Source organism: Apteryx mantelli, chromosome 8 (genome assembly GCF_036417845.1).
Source record: "Apteryx mantelli isolate bAptMan1 chromosome 8, bAptMan1.hap1, whole genome shotgun sequence".
Classification (NCBI taxonomy): Eukaryota; Metazoa; Chordata; class Aves; order Apterygiformes; family Apterygidae; genus Apteryx; species Apteryx mantelli.
In genome coordinates this window covers 8,985,773-9,012,800 of record NC_089985.1, presented here as the reverse complement: position 1 = coordinate 9,012,800, position 27,028 = coordinate 8,985,773, and the positions used below count along the sequence as shown (strand labels likewise).

At 41.7% G+C, this 27,028-nt stretch overlaps 1 protein-coding gene across 2 annotated transcripts in view; it reads left to right on the top strand.

Annotated features, from left to right (window-relative positions):
- Positions 1–27,028, top strand: part of RGL1 (ral guanine nucleotide dissociation stimulator like 1) — a 90,453-nt gene that overhangs the window by 41,157 nt on the left and 22,268 nt on the right. For both annotated transcript variants that reach the window (XM_067300548.1, XM_067300547.1), the window contains 4 exons: positions 9,682–9,759; positions 21,857–22,041; positions 25,317–25,441; positions 26,077–26,292. In XM_067300548.1, the coding sequence (XP_067156649.1) occupies positions 9,682–9,759; positions 21,857–22,041; positions 25,317–25,441; positions 26,077–26,292 (604 nt within the window). The remainder of the gene's footprint in view (positions 1–9,681; positions 9,760–21,856; positions 22,042–25,316; positions 25,442–26,076; positions 26,293–27,028) is intronic.

The window sequence follows — 27,028 nt, the reverse complement described above, 5'->3', positions numbered from 1 at the left end:
TTCACAGAAATCAGCAGTTTGCATGTACATTGTCACTTTCAGCCACTAATGATTCTGTATGATGTATTTTAATTACTTCCTGTAAAGATAGATATTTTGCAGAAGGAACTTTACAAAAAAGGTTTGCATAAATAAAAGCAATAATAGTCTTTCCAATGATGCTTTTGGCCAGAATGGGTATTTTAACTATTATTTTCCTAACAAAGCAGTTTTGTTGCTTTGTGTCTGTGGGTTCCCAGACTACTCTTCCATGTCTTTTTGATTCTCCTGAATTTTCTTTCCGTAGTCAACGAGCTTGAGAGTGGCTCAGATAATCCAAATTGGTCAAAGATGGCTCTAAACTTGATGACGCAGACCCATCCTTTCAATTAAAGGCTCTTGTGTAAGTCTCAGGTGACCTTTTATTTTGTTTCAGAAGGTGTCTTTTATGTGCGTTTCCTGCACTGTCCAGCAGAGTTCTGGTTTTAGGAGTGTCCATTCTTATTTCTCTTGTTGTTACTGAGGTACTTCAATTTGAATGCCACAACTGAGACTGTGACCTCATTTTGCAAGTCATGTTACAGACATGTTTAAAAGTGTTTGCAAGAGCCCCCACCCTGAAGACCCTCTACTGTTAAGAGGTAATATGGACAAAGCATGAGAGGAATAGACTATTGTGCAGAATTTCAGGAGTGTACCGAGGCAAAGAGAGAATAAGGGTCTTGGCTCACAGTGACTTGGAGTTTGATCTGGGTTTTACATGTGTTTTTTGCTGTCCTCGGGAGATAAAAGAGCAATTTATATACTGCACTTATGTAATTTACATAATTGTAGAAGTTCCCATATATCTGACAGGCAAGTCTCGAATCTCTTATCAAATCTATTAACCTGGGTTGCAGGCTGAGCATGTAATGGTTTGGGGGGAAAAAGAAATCCTGGTCCTAGGAGGCTACCGCAGGTCCTTAATGGAAGGCCTCTTTGGTCAGTGCCGAGCTCCTGGAAAGGGTTAGGAAAGGGCTCTCACAGCTACTGATCTGCTGGCCCGGTTTTGTCCTCCTGTGTGCTCCTGTGCAGGGGACTCTGACGGTGTGTTTAACCCTTGTACAGGCCAGATGATTATTTCACGCGCAGGCGTGTGGCCCTGTCTCAGTCACATCATGCGACTGGGTTTGATGGGCACCCCGGGCAGTAGTGGCCAAGCAGCTGAGCGCTGAACACTGCCGGAGGTCTGACTGAACCGCGGCACGCTGGGTGGCTGTCGGCTCCAGAGCTGGGCTCTAACCGCTCGTGCTTTTCCTGCTTTGTCATTTAATAGGGAGGATCAGTCTCCAGAACTGTCAGTTCAGCTCTTTAATGAATACTGAAATAATTAAATAATTTCCATGCAATTGAGGATTGAAGAATTTTAAACTCACGGTTGGGGTCAAAGGGGTAATCTCTTGTAACAGCAGTCCATCCTACAGCCGTTTAGCCTACTAATAGTTTTGGTGGTTTTGTTGTGTTTCCTCGCTAGCCATTAAAATGTTCAAACAGGCTGCACTGCTACAAGGATGATGAAAAAGTGTTTTGGGAATCTTGCTTCTTCACTAAAGTTCTGATGATGGTTCTGTTTCCTTCCTGTACCTTCCCCTAGGAAAAAGTATAATAGAAAACTGAAAATTGAAACCTGCAAGATCAGTAGAACACTGAGGTTATAAAATCAGATACTTAAAGATGAGGAAATCGGGAGGGGAAGAACCTCAAGATCATTGTGAAGTTTACACATCATATGCTGCAGTTTCTACTTGTATATTGCTTTTTAAATGTAGGCATTAACAATGGGATTTTTAAAACTGCCCGAAGAAAGTAATTATTCAGACTCTGAGAATCATTGATCACGAGACACCTAAGCTCTTTGGGCTCCTGCGAAAATCCCAGCTTAATGCAGTAAAGGTAGCTGTAAACTGTACACTTGGTGCAATTTAGCTCAGTTAACTCTGCAATTAAGTTTTTAATATTTTCATATCTAGGAATTAGATCTGTAACGTCATAATTTAGATTGCAGCACAAAAGAAATGGCAAGTCTAATTTCTGAGTCTGATCCAATCTTCCCTAAATTTTCCCAGGCGTGCATCAGAGGAATAAAAACAGGAGAAGGCATTAACTGGAAAAACTGAGCAGACAGGACTTGCTTCTCAGTTGCCTTTGAAATTTGTGCACAGGTGTTTTGTGATGGATCTTGTTTGAGTGGTCAGACAGATAACAGGAAAATTGATATCCTCTTCTGAAAAAGGAGGCCCTTGTTACTCACAGCTGTGTTGGTTGTTGGTTGAGGGGCAGGATCCAGGAAAGACCCAGCCTTGTGCACTGCTGTGTGTTCTTGCAGTCTTCCGGGCCTGAAAAGATTGAGTTCCTGCCCCATTGGGGGTTTTTGTAGCACACTAGCACTATAGAAGCTCTGCTTTAAGAGTGGAGGTCCTCTCGTGATGGGCTTTGAGGGGGAAGGAAAGGAGAATAAGGGAAATTCAGATGCTGGAATTTTGATCCAAACGAATGCGCTAAATGATCTTATAGCGATGTCTCGGGGAAGTTCAGGTTGTCAGGTCGTTCAGAGTAGCAGCAAGTCAGGAGTGTGCCCAACTGTAAGGGAATTGGCCCTGCCCTCCTCCTCACATACTGCTTTGAAGAGATGGAAATAGCCAAAAAGGGCAAGGTAATGTAAGGGAAAGTCTCCTAGAAGACAGTTTACTTTTCTGAGCTCAGTTCTGATCTCTCTGGCTTATGTACCTCTCGGAGCACGTTATACTGTATCCTTTAGAAGAAGGGCATGTAGGCGGCCTGACCTTGTCAACATTATCCCCAGCTTTTTATAATAAATGATAGAATACCCAGGAAATCCTAGGACGTCACTACTTCCTTCCTCCCTCACAAATCTTGGGAGTGTAACATTTAAGAATTCATGGATGTTTCTCTTGGCTTTTCAAGTATCATGGATAATCCAGAATTTTATGGCTTGGGACAAAGTATAGATGAAACTTAAACTTAAGAAGTTGGAATGATTTATGTGCAGCTGTGGAATATGGACTTGAGAAGAAAAGTGGGCACTATAATGAAAAAACAGATAGAGAAAAGGCCAGTAACTGAGTTTTGACCTGCTCAGTTTACATCTCTACATTAGAGTACAATAACTAGGGAAAAGTCTACGTTTTTGCAACTTCCTTCTTAATAAGACTTACTAATAGTAATACTGCAGGGACTAAAGAGGGTGTCAGTGCATAATCTCTGTCTTATAAAGACTTGTATTTTGTTTTCCAGTGAAGTAAAAAGTGATGTAAAGGGCTACATCTTAAAACAGCAAACAAGATTTTGCTATTAGTTTTACTTGTGGGAATGTGCGTGTTGTCAGAATTTTCCAGACAGAAATGCGTAAGTGCAAGCTGGGTAGCCCTCGAGTCTGGTGCATTCTGGATGTGTTGGATTTGCTGTGGATATGCCCCTCGCTGTGGAGCACCGCCGAATTGTCTACGTATATGCGTTAGATGCACGCAAATTCTGATCACGCAAAAAGAGCATATCCTGGGAAATCGGGATGCTTTGTGCCCTAAGCATGGGGGCACGCTTGTTGTTAAGTGTGGTCTGCGTAGTATCCTGTGCCATGTAGTGCGAGCATCAGCTGCATTTTGAGCATGAAACATTCTTTCTGGCCAAGAAAGGTGAGATGCTTTTGCCTGAGTGGCAGAGACAAATGAAAAAGCAGATGCCATGCTTAAGAGAGACTGACTTATTAGGTCAGGGGAAAAAAAAAGAAACTTTTTATAGATGTGAATAATTCGGAATAATGTGTACTTTCATTAAATGAGTCTGCATTGTGGTAAGGTTTTGTGAAATCTTCTGCGGGGAAACCATTTCCCTAGCTTGGGCCTTTACTCCGATAAAATAAGCAGTGATGTTGTACCCTGCACTGTGTGAGGTTTCACAGCCGTCGGCAGTTCAGGGGAGGCCTTTTGAGGCTGTACGCTGTGATTCTCATTTCTTGTGAGGCTGTAGCGGAGTTGGTGGTTTTCTCCCCCCCCCCCCCCCCCCCATCTGGTAGGGCTAAGGGGACATGCGTGTTCCTTGTGCTGCCTTTAATCCTCTTCACATTACATAGGAGAGCAGGAGGACGTCCTCCCAAAGCTAAACACACATGGATTCAGTTATTTCCCAGCAGGAATCACACAGTTGCATGGTGCTGGTACTTGCGGTGTTTTTAACTCCCACATCCTGTGCTGGTACTGTCATCACAGAAATGCACAAAGCAGCTGGGCAAGGAGAAGAACCTCTAAAGGCGGATTGTGCCCTGCATTACATCCGCTGCAGTGCGTGGAGTTGCAGAATGTGTCAAGGCAGATGAAAAGGTGTAAATTGTTAAGGTAAATTTCTTTACTATACTGTCTTTAATATTTCTGTCTTTAATATACTGAGATTGTGTTACTTGCTCTCAGAGCAACTTTTAACATTTCTTGGAGATTGCAAATAGATCTGTTCGGTTTTTTTTTTTTTTTTTTTAGTGAATTCAAATTAAGGTTTTGCTCTCTATTAAATCTGAGCCTGGAGCCCTATTTATTATTTTGGTTGTATACAGATTTTCTTTTAACATAGAGTAGAAGTGAAACTAAACACAATCTTGGGCTAAGGCTTAGAAGTCAAAATAAACGCGGTCTTGGGCTTAGGCTAGTAAGTTGAAAAGTGAAGAGAAGAAAAAAGCTTGTATTTTCAAAGCTATTTAAGGGTAATTGGACATTCACATCCCTTTAGTATTCATGGAAGTTTGGCATTTAAATGCACTAGACAGCTTTGAAAATCTGCCAAGTGTTTAACACTATAAATTCTGATATTTTCTGTTTGTTTGGGAGAAGTGCATAGGGAAATCAAAAGAAAAAAAGTTTATTTCAGCATTTTGATGTAGAAATGTTAGATAGAAGCTCTTGGAGAGAGGAAATGGGGCCTGAGAGGCAAAGCTAGAAGGAGGCGAGCACTTCCTTGCCCTGAATTTATGAATATAGCAGGGCAGACAGTTGCCCTTGCATGAAGCCTCCTTAGAGATCCTTTGGTATCCCCAGCGTTACTGGGTGTGCTGTGGAATTAAATGCTCACAAGTTTAAGGGAAGCTAAAGATATTTAGCTCTCCGGATGAGAGCAGAAACAAACCAGTTTCCTCTCTTGTATATTATATTTAGTTGTAGTAGTCATGTTTCTTACAATAGTGCCTAAAGGCAAATCAAGAGGGGGGCCGCACTGTGCTTGGCACAGTAGCACATGAAGTAGCAACCAGTCCCTATCTCAAGGAGGCCGCAGAGAAGGGAATTGATACCGTTTGAAGGAAGAGCTACAGCTGGAAAAGCTGAAACAGTATGATGACAGAAAAGAAGTTAGTTCTACATTTTCAGTTATTTTCTATTGCTGGAGGATTGCTCGATAGAGGGTAAATGAAGAGAAAAGTAAAAGGAAAGGGAATATCTAAGGGATGGGCCTGAGTGGGAAATGGGCAGGGTAGGAAAGAATAAGGGGGCAAGCAGAAGCTGAAGGCTCTGCAAAAGCTGGAAAGAGTCTTATAATATTTGTGCCGTTTTGTGCGAGGGGGGGGAAAAGATCAGTCAAGTCTGTGAAAAAGAATGAAGAAAAATCTCCATGTCCCAAAGCATCTGCTTTTGCTATTTCTGTTTTTACTTGGTCTGAAGTCTGTGGTTTCTTTCCACAGTTTGTACTCAGCCAACCCATGGTGAAAGTTAGGGTGAGGAGGTCCACTGTATCCAGTGTTCTCCAGAGTGTATGTGCCGTTTCTCCTGCACCATTCGCATGAGGAATGCTCCGAGCAGCTCTCCATTTTATCCCTTTCCCCAGTTCAGCAGTCTCTGGTGATTTCTAGAGCTTCTTCCCTGGGCAGGAATCTTCAGGTTTTAGGAGGCACTCAAGAATGGGTCCTCAGCAGCAGAGTCACAGATTTTAGGACCATAACTTTGTATGGCATTTTGCCCACTTCTGTTGCTGTAGCATCTCTTCTTTCCTCTGTTGTTTTCCTGTATACGAGCTAATTTGTTGTCTCGGCCTCAGTCGTGATTTCATTTCGGTGAGGCTATGTGTTTATAATTCAAAACACCTTATGGTTCTTACTGGTTTTCTGTTCTTCCAGTTATTTACTGCTTGTTTTGACACTTGCAGGCTGTCAAACCCTAAATAAGGGTTTTGTTTGGGACTTAGGCAGGGAACCACCTTTCCTTATTATTTCCTACTAATTTAAAGGGCACTTTCTTCCCTCTTCTTCCCTTCCCTTGGCAGAAATGCAGGGGTGCATTTTCTACTCTGTTTTCCAGTATTTAAATATTCAGGGCTGCCCATTACATTCTGCTCTCATTTGCTTAGTGAGTTCCTTTGATTGGAGACCGTAACTTCCCAAACGCCAAGCAGGACTGAAAAGTCCTGTGGGCTACAGGATCCTTTTGTTTCGCCTGTCTCTTTTTGTATGCAAAGCGTTCGTTCATACCAGGCCGCTGGGTGAATGGCTCTTTGTCCGGGCTCTGCTGAGAACAGAACAGTGGAAGCCTGCAGTAATGCTGTTCTTTACATCAGATGTATCGTTAACTCCTCCCAACCCGTATTTAATGTCCTGTTGCTCATGCGAGGCTCGCTTGGAGAGAGATGGGCTGAGGTTTGGCAATATAGTGAAGTGTTGCATACTCCTCAGCTTTGGTACAGAAAGCTGCCTGCTTTTATTGCTGTTTTATTGATTTATATCACAAAAATGAGCATGTATATCTCTAGTGGGATTTAAATGCAAATACCTAGCATTCTGCAAATATCTATCTTCTGTTTCACAGAATACTGGAACAATGATACCATGAGTCATCTCAATAAATCTTGCTGTAAGAACTAATGGCAAGCTATGAAAAAGGAATATAAAAATTAATTATTATTCAAAATGGAAGCTTTCCTTGCATATCTCTCTCAGTAGGGGGAAAAATGTCTTTCATATTGATTAAAATGTATTTTGGTCGGGTTACCTAGCAGATGGCGGTGGAGAGCGAAATCCTCTCCCTTTAGCCAGAGGAGAGGAGCAGCCATCATCGTGTGCACGGTGTACATTTTATCGGCAGCATGTCTTAATTCTGTCCTGGGAGATCACCACGGGGAAGGTGTCAGCATACTACGTAAAACTTTCTCTTTGCTCTTTTTGTATCTTTTGTTAAGATGATGTTATATGTTACCAAGCATTACCCTATCTGGGAGATTCAGGACAATATATAGGCCTCGTAAAAGCAAGTGCAGCTATTGAAACCAATACATTTAAAATAAATGAAAACAGGTTGAATTTTGCACATCAGCTTAGCAACATGATGGAGTTCCCTGAGGTGTTTGGAAGTATGCCTGTTCTTAAGGCTTCACCAATTTATTTTATCCTTGTAATAAAGCAGTAGGAATGACCTCAAATAGTTAATTGTATTCATTTTGAATTGCAAATACCAGAAATAAGTGTTGAGGGTATGGCTGAGCTGAGAGAGGCCAGATAGGAATAAGTGGTGGATTCAGGCATAGCAGAGAGTTGGAAAGCAGGTATCTATTCAGTTTTGCAGCTTCAGTAATGCTGATCTCAATGAAAGGAGCTTGGGTAGGGTGTGAAACTGCTTGGGAGAATATAGGAGAAAGCACGGATGCCATTGCACTAAAAAATTTCAGAGCAAGATTGACAGCCATTCTTGTACCAAGTAACAACTCACTCTGTGAACACTCCTGCTGATTCAGGGCGACCACTGAGAGATTAAGGTGTTATTCAATGTGTTTAGAACTAGATTTTTACCCCATTGTCAGTTTAAGTAGACATGTTTTTCTTTATATATTTGCATTAGCTCTGTGAAATTGGTTATCCTGTTTGTACCTCAATATCTAAAGAGCCTTTCAATTTTAAGGACTCCTTAATTTCTGTTCTCATACTTCTGTAGTCCTCTAGTGCCAGCAGTATCATTTTAGTCTAACTGAGAAAAATTTCATCCCTTTAAAAATGTAAGAGTCTGCAGGATTTTATCCATGTCTTGTGCCTCTCTTTTTTCTGGACTGAGAATACTGAGAAAATGCTGAGATTTTGGAAATCTTCACCCCTGACACAGGAACTCTCACTGAGTTGCAGCAGTGTGCTGGTCAGGCAGGCGTGATTTTGTTCTCAGCTTGGCGACAGACTTGTGGTAACAAGCTATCATTTTTGTTATGTCTCTGTGCAACATAGAGGTGCCAGACCTAGTTTTCGATGAGCTGTCTCAGATAATGCAAGTGGTCTTACCATAGTATTCTCAAGGTTAAATAAGCCCGAACTGACTCCTTACAACTGTGGCTACGCTACTTCTGTCGGGTGGATTGCTAGCTTCGTTTGGGTTTGCTTTGTATACACCGCTGACTCCACGGTAATGCAAACCACTCATCTCTCTGTGCCTCCATTTCTCCATCCATAGAGGAATAGTCCACCTTTAAACCCCTGTTGGAAGGTTGTCGAAACATAAAAGTTATTTTTTTGAAGTACTGTGAAGTTGTGAGATGAAGTGAGTTGTGATAGGGCAAAATGTTAATATGAAGGTTGTGGATTGCAATGCTAAAACATGTTACTTATCTGGCAGATCTTCTGGGGAGAGTGAGATTGAATTCAATTACACTAGTTAACTTTCTTTACAGATCTGTGATTCTTATATAAAGTTGTAGGCTGATACCTTAGAGGAGCATAAAACTACCACCTCTTACTTCTGTCCTTTGAAATGTTTTGGATGAATTTGTTATGGTTCTGCCATGAAACTTCTGTATACAAACCAACAGCCCATGATTATTTTCTTTCTTATCCTGCTCAAACGTAGCACAAACACTTAAAGACCCAGTATATGCACTTGCCATGTTCACTGCATTCTAATTAACTGCAGGTGCCTGACGAACAAAATTAGTCAAGCACAGAGAAATGCGTTACATCAGCTTGTCTTATTCGGGACTGGGAGTAGTTGTCCTCCTTCACTAAAGCTGGCTGTAAAGAACCATTGATTCTTTATGGAGCTGTGGGTGAAACAATGGGCGCCCCCATCCAAAACACGAGTGCATAAACCTGCCTTCGAGGCACATGCGTTGCATACGTAGGTAAGAGAGTTTTCTCTGTGTTGTTGGAGTTGTGCCTATGGTTGCCTCTTTCCCAATGGCATTTTCACACTGCCGCGGACCATTCCCACTCATGTCAACTGTGTCAGTAGTGTTGGCAAAAGTAGGCGTTTGCCACCTACATAGGTTTGTCTGAAATAACACCTGGAGTCAGAAGGAATGACAAATTCCAGCAAAACAAACTAAGGAGGAGAAAGGGAATTTGTTCAGCCTCATTGCATACTGGAAAATCGCTCTGGGAAAGGATGGAGTGAAAACTGACAGTGTCTTGGAGCTATGAGCAGAGAAACTCTCCTGGTTCTTCCTGTGTGCAGGCGAAGAGGACTCTGCGTGTTTCATATAAATAAACAGGTTAGGTTTGAAGATGCTGCCTCTCTCTTTAGTAATTTTTTTCCTCCTAAATGAAATCTTCAAGTTCCTTGCCTAACTGTGAGATTACACATTTGTAGTTTGAGCCAAAACCACTTTTTAATTGTTTGTGATAATTGCATAAGACTTAGGTTATTTGGGCTTTATTCTTATTCAGTAGAGGTTGCTCTAAACACCCATCTCATTCCTTAGGTATGGAAACCTGGAGAGCTCAAGCTGTGAAGATGACGGGAGCCAGAATTCCTCCGGGTCCAAAACAGTACTCAGGAAGTAAGTGTGGCTTTTCACTGTGCTGCGAGCCCCAGTCAGACTCGGTGTTGGAGGAGGATGTGGGGAGAGTAGCTGTTGTTTCCCTTGGAAAATACATGTCGCTCTTTGCTTGCTGTTTAAAAGGTCCAGTATCAACCATCTGTAACGTATCTGTAATACAACCCACGAATCCTTCAGGCAGGGAAATTGTCAGAGGTGAATGTGATGAACTCGGCTAGGTCAATGTTTTGTTGGTTAAACATGCAAGGAGTGTTTGTTTCCCTTGCTTTACTTATCTGCAGCAGTAAATGGTTATTGCTTTTGACTGATTTTATTGTGTATTACAACAGTGTCTGCAGACCAAAGCTAAGGCTGTTTCAGGCGTTGTGCCTATACATGTATGTGCTCCCTCAGTGTCCCACGTGATTTACAATGTTGCTTTTAAAGTGAAGTTTAAATTCTGATGCCATCCTGTGTTGCAAGAAAAATTGCAAAGCTGTTTAAAAATGTTGCTTAAATGAAAAAAGTTGTTTAGTTATCTTATTAGTATCATGCATCATTAGTATCGTGTTTTATCTTTGGACATCGGGTGTAAAAGGAACCTTAGGTAGTCAGCATTTGTACTTTGACGTCTGTATGATCTGTGGTTTGCATGCACTGTGGCAATAAAAAGTAGCTGAGTGGTTATATCTGATTACAGTGTGTGGAGATGCCTGATTCTTGTCAGCATCACTCAGGATTGTGAGTTTTCCTGTAATTCTGTCACAGCTTCCATTAGTTAAGAAAACCTTAAATAAAATCTGTTACCAATGCACTGATTTGTCAAAGGTGTGATGGAAGAGGCCTTGCAACTTAGCTTCCATTTGTTTTAAAATAGAAAAAAAAATCCAACTTTTTTCTTCCATCACATAAAATATACAGTCCAACCAGGAAATATGAGAAAACTACTGCAGCGTATTTTTCATTCCTAGGTTTCAGGCAGATTAATGTGATAAGAACATTGCATGTTTATTCAAATCATATTGTGTTCTACAATATTGGGCCTGTTCTTCACACCGCTCACCTGTATGATGGCGGATGTGCTGGCATAGGGGGATTTGAATCTGGCTTAAAATGGTCCAAATATCCCTGATCCAGAAGTGTGCCATTAATATACCGGATGTCTTCCTGCCCTTCATCGTGTGAACTGAATGGTTAGACAGTTGCTTTGCCTTATGTCATCCATTCTGACATTGTTTTGTTTAACCACCGCAGATCAATTGGTAAAGGCTCCTTGTCAACGGGAATTTCAATAGCTTTCTGTGAAAACAGAAATAATTATGCTTGCTTGATTGCAGAAGAAATGTAGAGCTTAATTAAGGTCTGTAAATGTTATAGGATTCTCAAAAAAGGCTCTATTTAGAAACAAAACATTATTCCTTGTTAATTTTTTTTAATGCTTAGCAAGGACAGAAAGCTACAAGCTCTAGTGGTTTGGGATGTTCTTCTTGCCGCTTGAGATTCCATGTGAGAGCTCAATTCTCTGATTCTTTACTGGTTGGCATAAAGGAGAACTACCTGCATTTTCCTCTCATTTTGCCGTGAAGGACTCATTGAAGAACAGATGATGGTTTGAACTTGGTCACAAGCACCAAGAAGGCAATATTATGTAGTGAGTAGAGACAACAACAGGGAACCAGCAGAATCCTAGGCTCCCATCCAAAACGAGCAACTTCAGGCAACCATTTGACCTCCCCAAATCTCAGTCAGCCCAGGCATAAAATTTGAACAAAAGCAGTAACCCTCCTGCAAAATAGATAAAGGATTTGTATGGAGGATGTGGAAGATACTTTCACCAGGATAATGTCATGTTGAGACTGATCCCTTCCCTGCCTTTTTCTTACACTCAAAGACAGGAATCGAGTTCCAGCTTCACTGTGAGCTGGAGAGAAAAGGGCTGAAAGTAATCTTGATGTTATGTGTCACTCAAGGTGTGGGCAAAACGTATGAATTTTGTGTTATATCTGGAGGTAAGGGTGCAAGAGAAAATAGCATTTAGTAGGAGCATATTTGTTCTTTTTTAAGGCAGAGTTGTTTTTCTACTAACATACACAGTTTATAATATACCCTCTGCCCAGTTGCTTCCTACTGCATCCACGCTGTCTTCCCTCTCGGCATGTAACTGGCCTGCAAGTCCTTTGCACAGGCAGTGAATGACAAACTGATGGAGTCTGTGTTCCTGGGGCAGCCCTACTTTGGATGAGTCTGTCTAATATATAACTGTCATGAATGTATTCAGCACAGCCGAGTTTGATCCTTTGGCCTTCGTGAGATGATACCTTTTCCATCTGAATTTGAAACCTGTTACCCAACTATTTATTTGCAGAAAGTTCAATAATGAAGTTGACAAAGTAATGCACATGTCATGTACGTGTGTTTTAACAGATTAGGTATAAATGTAAATTCACTTTCCTGCCCTAAAAATTTCCATTACCTCTCAGTTGCTCTTGCTACTTGTCTCTTAGATATGATTAATGGAATCTGGAAAAGAGGTTGACTTTGTAGGCCTGTTGTGAAACATGTAGTTCTAGTAGTTCAGGTTTTCTCTTGTCTGGGGATAATTCCAGTATAATTGCATTTACCCTCTTCTCTCATAGAATAGAAATGTGATGCAGTTGTGCTCTATTTTATACGACTTGGAGAAATAAGAGGAAGTAGTGCTAGAGCCATGTTACTTCTTGTCATTAACTCTATTTCTCAGAGGAAGGATACCCCACTGGGAATTGCCTAGTCTGAGAGCAGCGATATTCTGTGTTTGTTTTATCAGACTCCTGTTGTGACAATTCTGAAGTTTAAAATTTCACTTGGGGTGTTAGAAACAGCCATGAAATTTAAAGCATTTCCACTGGTTTTATTTAAAAAGAAAAAAGAAAAAAAAAGAAAAAAAACCCAGAAACGTTAGGTAGTTAGAAACAACTTCAGGAGAAGAATTTATGGCTTTTTAAACATCTCTTGGAACTTTTCAGAAAACAGGGTTTTCTGCAAAATCTTGTGCGTGGGAGGAATATTATGTCCTGTGTGTTGCCCTGTAAGCCCACTGGTTCTGTGTTGCAGGTGTCTGCGCTTTTTGTGCTTGTGGTATGGAGCTGTGATGTATTTTGAAAAGGAAAATGTCAGGTGCATGTAATCTTCTAACATAATTTTAGCATTCCACCCAGTGTTCACCTAGCTCTGAACTTGGAGGTCATATCCTAGCGCTTGAGCGCACTCGTGGTGAAGTATTGTTCAAGAGCCTGGTGGGAGCTATAAACCTGTCCTTGAGTTTCCAGACTCTGGGGTTGAGCCAGTAGCTGCTTCTCACACTTGCTGCAGTGACATATAGTTGTTACTGACCCAAGATGATTTCAGCTCTGTTCGGAAACATGCCTTCTAAGGATCCTTTCTGCCAAGGGGGTTTTCTGCTGTTTGTTTAAGTGTCATCCTTATCCTTTTGGACCACTGGCGTGGTCAAAAAGTTAGGGGGGTTGATTTTTTGATGGGGATCTGACTGACTTGTGTCTAATACACAACGTCTTTCATGATTGCAATGCGAAAGCTAGTAGCAGGAGCACGAAGTCCAGAAAGGGTCAGATATACTGGTCAAATGTCTGAGTTTCACGGACTTTAGCCCGTGTTCCCAGAAGTCTGATGCCGTGCCTCTCTTAATTGTCTGATAAGAGCGTTGTAAGGAGTAACTTATTTGACCCTTGTTTTAAGTGATGCTTTTCACTCTTCTTCCTTGCATCATATAAACAGATTCTCGGTTCTGCATGCGTTTGCATCGAGGTGCGACAGAGTTCCCTCCTCATCTTAGTGATATGGTCCTAGTCTTTGGACTTCTTTATGCTCATTAGACATCTTTTACTGGAAATCTGTTGACTTTCAGAAAGTAAATAACAGATACACCACAACAAAACACGTGACGGTCCAAAATAAAACCATACCTTGTGCGAATATAAATGAAAATTATCAGCATGATGAGTAGCTTTAAGAAAAACTTACTAGTTAAAGATGGGTCTGTATGATAGTATATGTTATAGAAACTGTAGAGATGCTTGTACTGTAATACTGTAATTCAGTTGGGTTTTGTTTTTTTTGTGTTTTGTGTGTTTTGGTTTTGTTTTTTTTTTGTTGTTTTTTGGGGGTTTTTTTTGAGAGAGAGAGGTTGTATAGTTCAAATGTGTGGTTTGGTACATGTCACCCAATAAAAAAGTAATTGAAGAAAGAAAGTAGAGCAAGAAGAAACAAAGTACTTTTCCAGCTCATGTCTGATGCAAGGACACTCTGCGCCTCATGGGCAGTAGTCATGGGAAATTTGAATGAGATAGTAATGAAAAAGAGATCTCAAGTCTCTTACATATTCTGGGAAGGGGATCAACTAGCCAGGCAGCTATTGCTGTTTTGGGAAATTGTGTATCGCATATAAGGTAGAAACAATGCTTTTAGTAATATGACTTGATCACTGTGATCTCCGTTCACAGAGTAGAATTTCTCAGTTAACTTTTAACTCCCTGTTAAAAGGTTGAATTTTCTATGCAAAATGATCTGTGATACAACTTGTGCCCCGTTTCGCCCCTGCTCCTTTAAGATGGTTTCAAGTTTGCTTTCTGGGCAGATGCGGCGCTGGCAGACAGCTGTACCAAAAGCACAGGCTCGTGCTTTTAAAGAGGCAATGTATTAAAGGACCTCAACTCTTCTTTCCTGTAAGATAAGCACTAACGACCTGGCTGGAGCTTGCTGAGGAGAGAGAGAGAACTGTGCAGCATTTGAAGGATAAAATACCCTATCTGCTCGTACCTGTTGCAAGTCAGTAGCTTACCTGGATATTGGGAAGCCTCTGACTAGTTGCGGGGGTCCAAGCCAGTGCTGAGGCCATGTCCCCATGATGCTGTTTAGGCTACGAGACCAGGAGAGCGCTTCATGGGTGAAATGCACTGAACGTGTTGCCATGAGATGGAAAGATTTCTGCCAGTAAAGCTCTCGGAAGAGGTGATTCGGTCCTGTGTAGTGCAGCTCAAAAATGGCTAGTCCAGCAGCCCGGGTTTGCCTGCAGTGGTTGCATCCAGGGAAAGTAGTTTAATGTTAACAGAGTCTAATTACTTCAGCACCTCACTTTTAGAGCTGGTGGTAGGTACCTGAGGAAACTACCTGCTGGAGAGGGGTTTTTAAAAGAGGTAGATAATGTTGCAGCATTGGTCGTGACCTGGACCATTTTTTTCAGAGGTCTAATATTATTCCATATTTTTTAAAGATACCCGTTAGGCATTTCACTAAATCTGGTGTGGAGAGGTAAAAAGAATGTGTTCGGAGCGTTCAATCTTATGTCTTCACCTATGCATAGAAATACCTCTTGCATCTATAGCCAGGCAGGTTACTTCGGTAAGAAACTCCACAGAGAGGGTACAGAGGAGATAACAGGGAAACGTTGTGCAGTAAATGGAATGAGCCAGGTTTTGATGCATTTTTTTTACAGTCCTGCTTTTTATGAAACAAAATAATGTTTAAGAGCTTTTATAAATCCCAGTTAAGGTTACATTTCTCAAGAATACTAAAGAGAAAATGGTAGAGCTGGAAAACGGTATGCTGGTTGTAGTGTGTAAATGGGATTTTAATTTTCTTTATTTTAACTTTTTTTCCCCTTGCTACCTTGTACACTCATCCCCAGTGCTGTAAAAAGGAGGATTCTTACCGGAGTCCAGTCAACTGACTAGGAAACAGAAATAGTTTATGTAGAGCAAAGAGTAAAAGAGCTTTACGCCCTCAAACTCTCCTCTTCCACAGTCCCAGGCACCAACACAGCAGAGTCCTGAGCTTTACGTCCCAAATGAGCTAGAGCAGCAGCTAAAAGTCCTTTTGGGCCTCCTCTTGGAGTATGAGGCTCTGGTTTTCTTCTGCTACTGCCTTCAGCTTGCAGATTTGGAGTGGGTTCAGCTAAATGACAGGTCACGGAAATGAAGCAGAAGGCTTGGGTTTTTTGTTGCCTTGCATGTCAGGCCCTAGTTGCATCTGCTTTATTATCAAAATGTGGAATTTATTTGTTGTTGAAACTTGGAGTGTGGCGCATGACTGGAAACCGCAGACAAAGCAACTCAGAGCTGAACTGCAATCTCCTTGTTTCATTCCACAGCAATTGGGTAAAACTGTTCAAATAAAGACAATTAAGGAACTACTTAGTTACCACGTGACACGTTTTGCCTGCTTACTCCTCCTCTTCTGCATTAAAATAAAAAAAAAACACCGAAACTTTCAATGTACCACTTTGGTTCTCCATCAGGAAGGTCTAAATGCATGCAAATGTCTGGGACAATGTTTGTCACCGTAACAAACTCTAAATCCTGTGGTACTTTCAAACGTTGTCCCAGACATTTGCATGCATTTAGACCTTCCTGATGGAGAACTTGCCTTTTGTTTCCTGTTGAGGTTAATATTCCTGTTGGAAAGCAATGTCTGTAGTTGCAATACTGCATAAATAATAATAGGCCCAAAACATTGTACTTCAGGAGAACAGACACCAAAGGAATGTGAGACAAATGAAAGCAAACAGGCTGGAATTTTCTGGTGCCTGGGAAATCCATGGCGGGAAGCATTTAAGATTCATTTGGGAAAGCAGCAATCAGCATTTATTCCGGTAAAGCCAATTAAGCTAAAAGAACAGCAAAAACCAGTGTGGTTACATTAGAAGCAGAGTCGAATACAGGGCAGTATAAGCAATAGAAGAGGGAGAGTTAAGAAAACAACTAGAATCAAGCAAAAAGAGTAATTGGAAGAGCATGTTCCCCTGGTGACTTCACATGTCCTGGAGAAAGACATCCCCACACCCTATTCCAACAGTCTTTCCCAAGTCAAGAGAGGAGCAGAGCATATGCTACAAATCACCAACGTGTTACTTAGAAAGGGGCTGGGGGTCAGGAGCTACCATTCCATCAACCTGCGCTTGCAGTTTACATTCATTTTGCCCTGATATAAAGCTAAGAGTTAGGTTTGAAGAACACAAACAGCAAAGCTCCCCATGTTATGTAACAAGCAAAACTGAGAAAATACAGCTGGCTTAATTTAATTTACGTGAGCAAGATTGAAAGTCATTGCATGGAAAGTGAAGGAGAGAAAATAGCCTTCTATAAAGATGATTCCATTGATGATCTTAATCATGGGTTTGGGGAAGCTCAGAAAGTTGTGTCTGTGTCCCTATCTAACCAACTTTGTAAGAAGCTGATCATCTCTTGCAAACATGACCTCTCCTGAGATTATTCTCCTTAGTCATTGAGATTCCCTTGTACTCATTCTTTAGAAATAGTTGTGGCAGGAAAGAAAACACTGGTTTTGCCTTTTTGGCAAGAAGTGGTCTCTTCAGGACCAGTGTTAAGCTGTCTTCCCAGTTAAGGACAACTATGCAGCATTTCCATGTAGCCTGTTGAATCACTCGTAGCTATGGCATGTGAAGTTTCCCATTCCCCCTGTGCCCTACCAGGTCGGCTCAGTAGACACGTGAGACTTGGAGCTGCCACAGTCTCCCCATGTTCCATGGCAGCTTGTGGGCAAGCGTGCGGGGATGAGTCATTTCTATTTACCCAGCTTGTCAAGTGACAGAATCAGATATGCTTCTTCCACTAATCAGTAGGTAGAAGATTTTAATGTCTGGCACATCCAGAGATGGGTTTCGAGCAAATTTTGCTAAGAAAAATCAGAAGACTTTCTAATAGCTGCAAAACTTGAAAGCATGAACTTGAACAGAGCCTAGAATTTGCTGTTGTCAGGACAGGGACATTAAAAAGTGTTTTCTTACAGCCTACAAACGTAGGAAAGGAAAAATTTATAGCTCATAATCATCCCCTGAAAAATGTAGCCTGTGATGTTTCTTTCCTGTCCAAGCTCTTGGAAGGCTCCCGTTCCTATCAGACTCTGGGTCTATCAAGTACAGGCAGTTTCTTTTCAAGGGCATCAAACGTAAAGCTACTGCAAGATACAGACTCTTCTCCAGGCCATTTTCAGAAAGCTTCCCTTCCTGACATACCACTTAAAGTCAGGCGATAGGAGGTCAGTAGGCCACAGTGTACCTTTTTCCTTTCCTTTATCTGCTCTTGACTGAAATTATTTTGCTGGCAAAATCAGTGTCTGTGTAACTGCTGTGAACTTTTCACCCTGCTCTGGGAGACTGGGTCTGTGTTAAAGTGTGTTTATTTTTCAGTTTATGAAAGTGGCTATCAACCAAGCCTCTGGAAACTGAGCTTAGTATAAGGAGTGTATGAATAATATCGGTACAAAAAAGCATCCCATGGAGCAGCTCCTTTTTCCAAATCGTTGCTGAAGTGGTAAATGCTCATAAGAATAGAATGCCTAACCTCCTTTTTTTGCCTGAAATTTGACTCGATTGTTGTTGTGAAACTGGATTCAGCCTTTTGGTACCATTAATATGAAAACACTGTTAGGATGCAGATGCAGAAGCCAGAACACCTGTATTAATAACAAGAAGTATCTTTTGACCTACCCTCTGCTTAGAGTGAGTCACAGAAGGTGACCTCAGGTGGGATGCAAAGGAAAGGCTGTGGAGAAAGCTGGCAGCGGAGCCAGTGGGGAGGGTGGTGAGTTCATGTCGGTGGGCAAAGGCCTGGGGAAAAGAGGTGATATGGGGATGGGACTAAGTGTGGTGCTCCCCTGCCCAGGGTGGAAAAGAAAGGAAAAGGCTGTGGTCATAGGACGGTGGGGTTTGTGAAGATAAGTGTTGCTGTGGTGCTGTGTTCTGGGTGTACGCAGGGCAGCAGGGGAGCATTAAAAGTGTGCCTGTCATGGCCTTGCTCGCGCCCTGGGATGTGGAGCTAGGCTGGGCACCGTTGGCTTCACCATGGTAGCGTAGCGGTGGCTGAGGTGTGATACCTGCACTGAGTGAGAAAAGCAGCCTTGGAGCTCCAGACAAAATGTTTTGCCACTGTTGGCTTGAAACCTGACTTGTTGCATGTGCAGTGGAAACTTGTCTGAGTAGGATTATGAAATTTTGGTCCAAAACAGTTTTCATGCTTGAAGACGTCTCCAGAGCTGCAAGATCTGCGTCTCATGTTCTTAATGAAACCTGAAACCCAGAAGGTGTTTACATGTCTTCGTTTTTGGTTGTGAATACTTTTTGTAGCTCTAGAATTGTAATTTGGAGTTTCTCCTGTCAGCAAGCCTAACCAAATAGTATTACTGTCAGCTTTCCAAGTAGACTTGCTAGTTAGAGGTTTGACGTTGCCACGATATCAGAGAAGTAAGCAGAAGAAACAATAGACTAAAATGGATGCAACTTGTGAAATATCACATCTGTATGGGATCAAAAGTTAGTTGGGTTATTTGAGGAAAAATAGTGTGTGGTAAAGGTGTGACTAGAAAAGTGGGAGATGCTGTCTTTACCTGTTCTTAACTGTTGATTTATTTTGGGCAGCTGAGTTAACTAACTGTTGCTGTGGTTTCCCACTTGTAGAACAAATCTGCCAGTAGCTGTTTGCAGCTTTGCTCTGAAAGCTTACTGGGTTGTTTTTCGGGTTCTTTGTTGTACGGAGATCTAAAAGGGAAAGCTGCATTCCTACTTGAACTCTTCTTATAGCCTCATAAATTGAGGTGAGAGATGTCTCCTGTGGCAGGCTTGCCCTATCCCTTTCCATTTTGCAGGCATTAATATGATAGACCCAGAGCCTCTCCTTATGCGTACTATGTTTTTGAGTGTTCGTGCTTTGAAAGCTCAGTGCCTGACTGTCCTGAGCACAGAGCGCTCATGCTCATTGAACTGATGCATCAGTGTCTCAAACTGGATGCCTGTGATTAGAGGCTTTTATTGAAAACATAGCCCTTCTCCCTTTCATGTAGCGTAACTGGGAACACGGTACCCTCTTATCACATGAGGGAATTGTGAAACAGGATTTTTAGAAAGTTCAATAGGTGCCACTGGTGGGACGTTTTCTGGAGATGTGAAAAATGTCATTGCTGAGGGACTAAGTTCTGGATCTAACCACACAGCACAAGCACAACCCTAGGCATTCGCATAATCACATATGACCTGCTGCACGCCAGGACTGTCGTCCCTTAGATCACCTTGGCTGTTCTGGCGGTGGTGGAGCTCATGAGATCCGCTTCCCTGTGGAATTGTGTTTTTTCTCTCCTGAACGCCTCCCCTCCTTTCCTTTAAAACAATAACTCCAGCTCACCTCCCTGCCTTGCCACAGTCTTTATGACTACTTGGCAATATAGGGGTGGCTTCAGTGTCCCAGAGGAAATCTTCAGGACTTTCTCTTCTCAGGAAGTTTTGGTGTTTTATTTTCTTCTGGAACAGAGGGCTTTTCCCCTATCATATTATGTCCTGTTCTCAGCACTGTGGTAGGTGATCAGGAGACAGTGGCCCTGGCCCGTACGTTGTATTATGTGACTGTACACAAAGGTCATTTTCTCCAATCCCCCTGTTAGCTCAGGTAAACAAAATTCTCTTTAAGCAGTATTTGGGTGTGTCATCTGTGACACCTGTAAAATGTGCTATGGCCAGTGCTGACTGCTACACTAAAATACACATGCTGATATACCAGCAGATTGCTCTTAATCTGAGATCTCCCAGTCTTTCCTTCGGCAGAAAAAAAAGTTGTTTGTTTTTCTCTATCCAGACATAAATTTTCTTAAAACTTAGAAGAACTCAGTTATTTTTTCAGACTTTTTCCAGTTTTTCAAGCTTGTTTGAAAATTGTCAACAACATTGTAAGTTATTCCTGGAAAACCATAGGATAACATCAGGTTGAAAAAATGAAAACCCTTGCAAAGGCGGGATTGAAAGAAATTCACCTATACATACGTTTGTGTAGTTTTCAAATACTACAGTAGTAGGTGGGTGTGGATGAAAACCTACATAAGCCAGGAAAAGCAGATGAATAGATCACTGAAACTTTTCTTCCATTTCAGGTAGAGTGGAAGCCCTGTTGGTTCAGTGGCACTGGTTTGTCCCCATCTCTCTGTCAGCAGAAACATTGGCTGTGGACGGTTCCCTGTAGTTGGTGCCTTATTTTAGCTTCCTAATCCCTGCGTGTGTAAGAAGGTCCCAGATAACCTTCCTGAATGAGAACCACAGCCCCCGTAACTCTTAAGCATCCTTTTCCTGCACCAACAGCATGATTGAGAGACCTCCTTGGATGGTGTTGTTTGACTGCCCCTCCTTGCCTTCAGGCTGAGGCTAAATGTTGCCCTTGAAATCCAAATTCTGCCCAGACATTTTTACATTATGCATTTTATCATAAGATAAATCACGAAACTGGGCAGTGGTGATTGATGAGAGGAAGGGCACCAAAGGAAGCGTTTGCCTTAGCGCTTCCACTGGGCAGCTGCTGCCAGAGGAACCCTGAAGGAGCCATGAAAACCTTGTTTCCTCCCCTGTATTTTTCCGCAACATCCCGGGGAACGGTGGCTGTGCAAACACTGCAGCTTCTCTGGGGCACAGCTTTTCCTGCTGGCACAGGAGTGAATTGAACCTAGAGTTATTAAGGAATTATGTTATGCTTTTGATGGTGTGCATAACATCTGGTAGTTATTCAAACATGGTCACGGTACAGCTAAGCAAAAATCTTCATCTGCTTAAACAAAACTTAACTCTGAGGTAATTTGCAAGTCTGGTTTTGCTAACTTGACAGTGCAATACAGGGAAGCAAGATATAAGGAATGCCAGTAATGTAAAATGATCCGGTTTCATTTGAGATGGTAGCTTTGTATGCTTGGGAAAGGGTTATTTATATTATTATTATATGAATTGTTTTATCAATCATTATTTGATATCCTGAATTTATGGTCTCAGTATAGCTTAAAAAATGGATTTGATTCTTCATTACTTTGCATTTTGAGCTATAATTGGATCCACTTGCAGTAGTGCAAATCAGGAGCAACTTCACTGAAGTCCCTGGCAAAATCTGAGTGAGATTTTAATAAGACCTCGTGCGTATAAAGAACAACCAAAATTCTTTGCTCAGAAATGTCTTCATAGTGTCTTCATAGGGTATGAATGTCTGAGTGTTGTTTTATTATTGTATTAGGTACACATACATACTATTGTACAGTTATATATTGTATACAAACAGTGTGTTGTCCGTGTATTTGATTTCAGTGCGATAGCATCGATCTTAAGAGCCTGGCTTGACCAGTGTTCTGAGGATTTCAGAGAGCCGCCCAACTACCCATGTTTGCTGAAATTGCTGGATTACCTTAAGAGGAGCATGCCCGGCTCTGACCCGGAGAGGAGGGCGCAGAACCTCCTGGAGCAGTTCCAGAAGCAAGAAGTGGAAAATGACAGTAAGCTCGCTCGCAGCTTCCTTCTTCCTCTCTGCCCTCCCAGCCTGTATGGCACCCCAGGGGACTGTCTGGAGTTTGTTCCATTGACTCTCCTGCTGACTGACAATATCTGGATACCTCTAATGCAGTCAGGTTCACCAGAGGCTTGTGAACGAGGATGCAGGTTGGGGGTGGGGGGGTGGTCGTGGAGCATAGGCTCCTTTGCCTGTTCATTTGAGGGAGAATTGGGAGCTCTAGCACTTCTGATATTCAGCCAAAGCCTTGAGATCGCTGCAGCAGCTAAGTGGTTAATTGAATCCTCGTGTCATTGAGTTAAAACTCACAGCTGCTCTTCAGTTGGTTTTCTCATTTCAAAAATGAAAAACCAAAAAAACCCCAAACCCCAAATAAAAAGCTCATCTTGCTGGGCTGTGACAAAATGCAGCTTGAGTCACAGGCCGTGTTGTCATGAAGCTTTTCTTCCTAGTTACCATCATGTCAAAGGAAGTGTCTGTGGCTGTTTTTTCCTATTTGAGCGGCTGGCTGCTAGTATCCAAGGACAGAGGAAAAACTTACGTTATTGGGGGTCACAATCCACTGAAACAATAGTGAACTGTAGTAACACAAATCTGCTGTGTGCAGCGTCAAGCCTGACACATAGCCCTTACCCTGGTTAGAAAGTTTCCTGTGGCATAAGCTGAAAAGCTGTTGGAGCACACGCGGTGTGTGAATGAGAACTAGAATCAACTTCCAGCTTTGGCAGAGGGGCAAGGGGGAGTAATTCATGAAATAAAGGAGAAAGGAAATGACAGAAAAGAAACATTTCATCCCATAAAATCATACCTGCCGGATGTTCCAGAAATACCATGTCAATGCATAATGTGGTGAAGTGCCAAATTAACTCCGTTATTGACATGTACGTAAAAAGGAGTACTGTACAAAGCCCAAATGCTTTCCTTTCTGAACACAGGTAAGTGAACAGCGTTGCTAATACGTGCCTGTTGATCTTCTTCCCTGGCTTTGGTTCTCACAGGTCAAGCAAAGAAGGTTCGGAAGGGCTATATTTAGATCCAGCTGTTGCTCAAAGTGAGCAGAAGTTCCCAGCAGCTCTGCTTCTGCATTTGTTTCCTGAAGTAACATTTGAAAAGGTTCTTTTCTGAGTTACAGACAGGTCATTTGAATTATAACATTTCCCAAATTGTGGCAGAGTAGAGGTTGTTAGTTAAAATAAAATACGAGGAGGAGAATGCAATTAATATGAAGGGTCTACGGAGAAGAGTTTTAGGGTAGTCACTTATTTTTTATCCTAACTTCATCTATGCTGTTTCAGAGATTTCGTTCAAAACTCCTAATGTGTTGTTTACAATTAGATTTGAAGACTTGCTGATGATTGTTCTTCTAAAGCATTTATATTGTGCTGTAAATTTGCAAATTTAGGTCCCAATCCTCCAGTCTGATTTGTGTAGTGAGAGCTCCATACAATGCTGCCATTGTGCAGGCCAGCACAGATTAGATTGCAGTATCAGGTGCGTAGATAAGACGTGCTCCCTGCCTCAAAGAGGCTGCAGCGCGGAGAATACGGGTCAAGGCGAGCAAGAGGCTGCAATTCAGAGGGGCATGTGGTTGCTATCAGTGGAGTCAGGAGGGCGATGGGGCTTTTAGAGGGCTTGGTGGAGCAGGGTTATTTGAAGACGATGAGGTACTCTTAGTATAAGAGGATTCCAGCTTTTTGGGGAGTAGAGGGCACGCTGGTTACACATTATGAAGATGAGAGAGAAGAGAGAAAAAGGGGCAGGGGAAAGGAAAAGCTTGCATAACACTCAAGGAGGTGATTTAAAGGGAACTGTGAGTTTTCAAGTAGGATTGCAACTCAGTGATGAGGATTTTGAGCTGAATTTAATGCGCTGAAAGGAAAACGAGGAGTTATACGGCCAGAAAGAGAGAGAAAAAAGTTTGACTCTTGTAACAGTTCAATAAAAGTCCATTTGATTACAATTATTATAAATGCGCCACAGAAGAATACGGCTGGAGTGGAGGTCTCCATTTATCTCATTTAGCTCTGTCAATAAATTGTGCAATTGGAATGTACAGATGGAAATCTAGATACAGCCAATAGCTATAATTTGTTACATCAAAACTGTAGCAGTTTACGTTGATAACTAGGTTTTGCAAATTACTGAAGAAAGGAAAAACAAGTATTTCGAAAAACAACCATGAAGTATCACATTATCTACTCTTGTAACTTGAATGTTTGTTCTGCTTTAATCGGATATGAAGTATTTCACAACATACTCTGAAATGTACTGCTTGTTTTTATTAATGAAATCTCACTAGTAGTAAACCCAGTACTTTTGCTGTTAGTCTTCAACAAGTGGGAAAAAACAATCTATTTCTTTTTTCATTCTTTTGGTTTTCCTACAGTAAAAGGGATTAAGGAGAGAATTTATTTTCAGGGATTTTCTGTTTGACTTTCTCCTTTACTATGGAAAATAAGGACATATTTCTTTGTCTTTTAATGTGGCTTTGCTCCAAACCTTTGAGAGCCCAAAGGTGGCACAGAGCATCTGTGAAATCCCTTCTCTTCTGCACTGGTTCTGGTCCCTCGGTGAGGAGCGCTCTCCTCTCACCTCCCTACTGCCGCTCAGTGCAAATTTAGAAGAAGCATTCAGCTGAATACTGTAGACGCTCACTATATTCCCTTTTCTGGGAAGACTTCCCGGAGGAGGAAGGTGAGCAGTATTGGAATGGCCTCTCTTCAATATAGTCTGTGTAGCCCTGTGAAGGTGAGAATGATGCCAAGAGAATCTAGTATCTCCTTTTCTTTCCACACAGGAGAGAGAAAATCTGAATATAAGAGTATTTCTAATGCAATAATTTGGGGTATAACTGCGGTCTAGTCCTTTTGCAGTTTGATTTTTTTCAGATTATAAAATACGTAAATACTGAAAAGTAGATTAACAAAGTTGTAATACTAATAAGAAATTTTTGTTCTTGGGGGAAAAAAAAGCTGTTCTTTCAGAGGAATGGTGAGTGGATGGGTTGAGCCACTCTTCAGCTGAGAGACCCTGAATAGATCAGTTATAACTATTTTTTTCTTCCACCTTTTGTTTGTCCAAATTATTTTCTGCTCATAGTTTTTTCCCACTAAAATTTGTAGCACAGTGGGGCCGTTACCTGAGATAGGACCCTTTGGGGACTCTGCTATGATACATATAGTACGATTAAAAAAAAAAAAATTCCTTTGAATCACTGTTTGTTGTGAGAATTTACTGAGTCATATTTTCCATCCTGGACAGATGGGTTCCATAGCACTTCCCCGTGTAATCTAGATGATGAAGAGGAAATGGAGATTAGTGGTCCAGAAGAATTCTCTTTTTTCCGAGAAGACCTCGTGGCGGAGCAGTTGACCTACATGGATGCAGTATGTAGAGCATATATACTACTTGAAATGCCAGGGGTAATAGTGATGGGCTTCTAAAATCCTTTTAAAAGATTTTTAAAAGCTCAAAGTATAGCATTCCAAAACAGGCCTGTTCTTGGGCTGCAGAGCACAATTCTGCTTGGTTATCCAAACCTACTTCATTCATTGAGCTGTTTCCTTCAGGTATTCTGAAGTCTTTTAAAAAGTGGGTATGTATACTGTATAGCCTTTTTTACAGAGGTCAAATTTAACATTTGACACCTGAGAAATATCCCTGTTTGATTGTATCATTACGTGGCCTAAAGAGGCATAGGTGCTCTAATCGTCCTTCTCTGATTTGGTTTGTATGTATCAGTCTCTTTCAAAATACCATTATATAAAAATTTTCCCCTTGGTTAAGCAATTGGTACACAGATGTATCTTATTTTCCAGGGCTATTTAGCTGACAGTTCTTTTCTGCCATCAAGCCTATAAAGAATATGCTAAAGTATATTTTAATCTAAGAGAAAATAAATATTTATCTTTTAATACCATCTTGGACTAAATCCATTGGACTGTAAATGTACATTTCTTTTATGGAGAGCAGAGATCTAGAAGAGTCCTGCTGACTGACTTGCATCTCTGTTTCACTCTAGAAGCTCTTTAAGAAAGTTGTACCCCACCACTGTTTGGGATGCATCTGGTCTCGAAGGGATAAGAAAGAGAACAAGCACCTGGCACCTACCATCAGAGCCACCATCTCTCAATTCAATGCAGTTACCAAATGTGTTGTCAGCACTATCCTGAAGAGCAAGGAACTCAAAACACAGCAGAGAGCCAAGATCATTGAGAAGTGGATTCATATTGCACACGTAAAGCATTTATTCTCGACTGTTTAACGTTCCTTGTGCAGGGGCCTTTGAGTGACGGAGCTGGTGGGAGGGGAGGAAGGAGTTGTAAGCTTTGGTCCCTGGCCATCTTAGTTATTTTTATTGGCACTAACTTTCTTGGTGGTATCAGGTCAGGCACTGCCTCTCCTCTCCCTAGTTCCCCACTGTGGAAATGCGGTTAATGCTTGCCTCTTCGCAGGGTCGGAGCGCTAATTAATGGATGAGGGAGATGCTCTGCCTTGCAGACAGGAAGAGCACAGTACTTGGTAACGTAACATTTGTGGTAAGATAAGAATAAATTCAACCAGTCCAGTTCCCTAAGAAGAAAATACTGCTCATCACAGTGAAGGTAGTGAATGTACGCTGCTGTCACCCTAAGGGTAGTCTTGATTTCAGGCGAAGGGCTAACAGGAGCGGAGCAGAACTGGCACTTGTGTAGGCAGAGTGGGCACTGTCAGAGTAAGCTTTGCGCTTGCCAGCCTTTGGGTGTTACTGTTCAGTCAGTGACTGTCACATGCCCTCTCCTGCATCTATGAACACCGTTAAGACTTGAAGTCAGATATGGTGGAAGACATAGCGCAAACTGTTTGTGTTTATATATATATGAAGGTAAAGTAAGTACTAAGTCTTAGGTAAGTGATTACAGACAAAGCTCATTTACTTCTAAGAAGTAGTGTAGCCTTTCTAACATGGAAAAAATGAAATTATTGTTCATAGT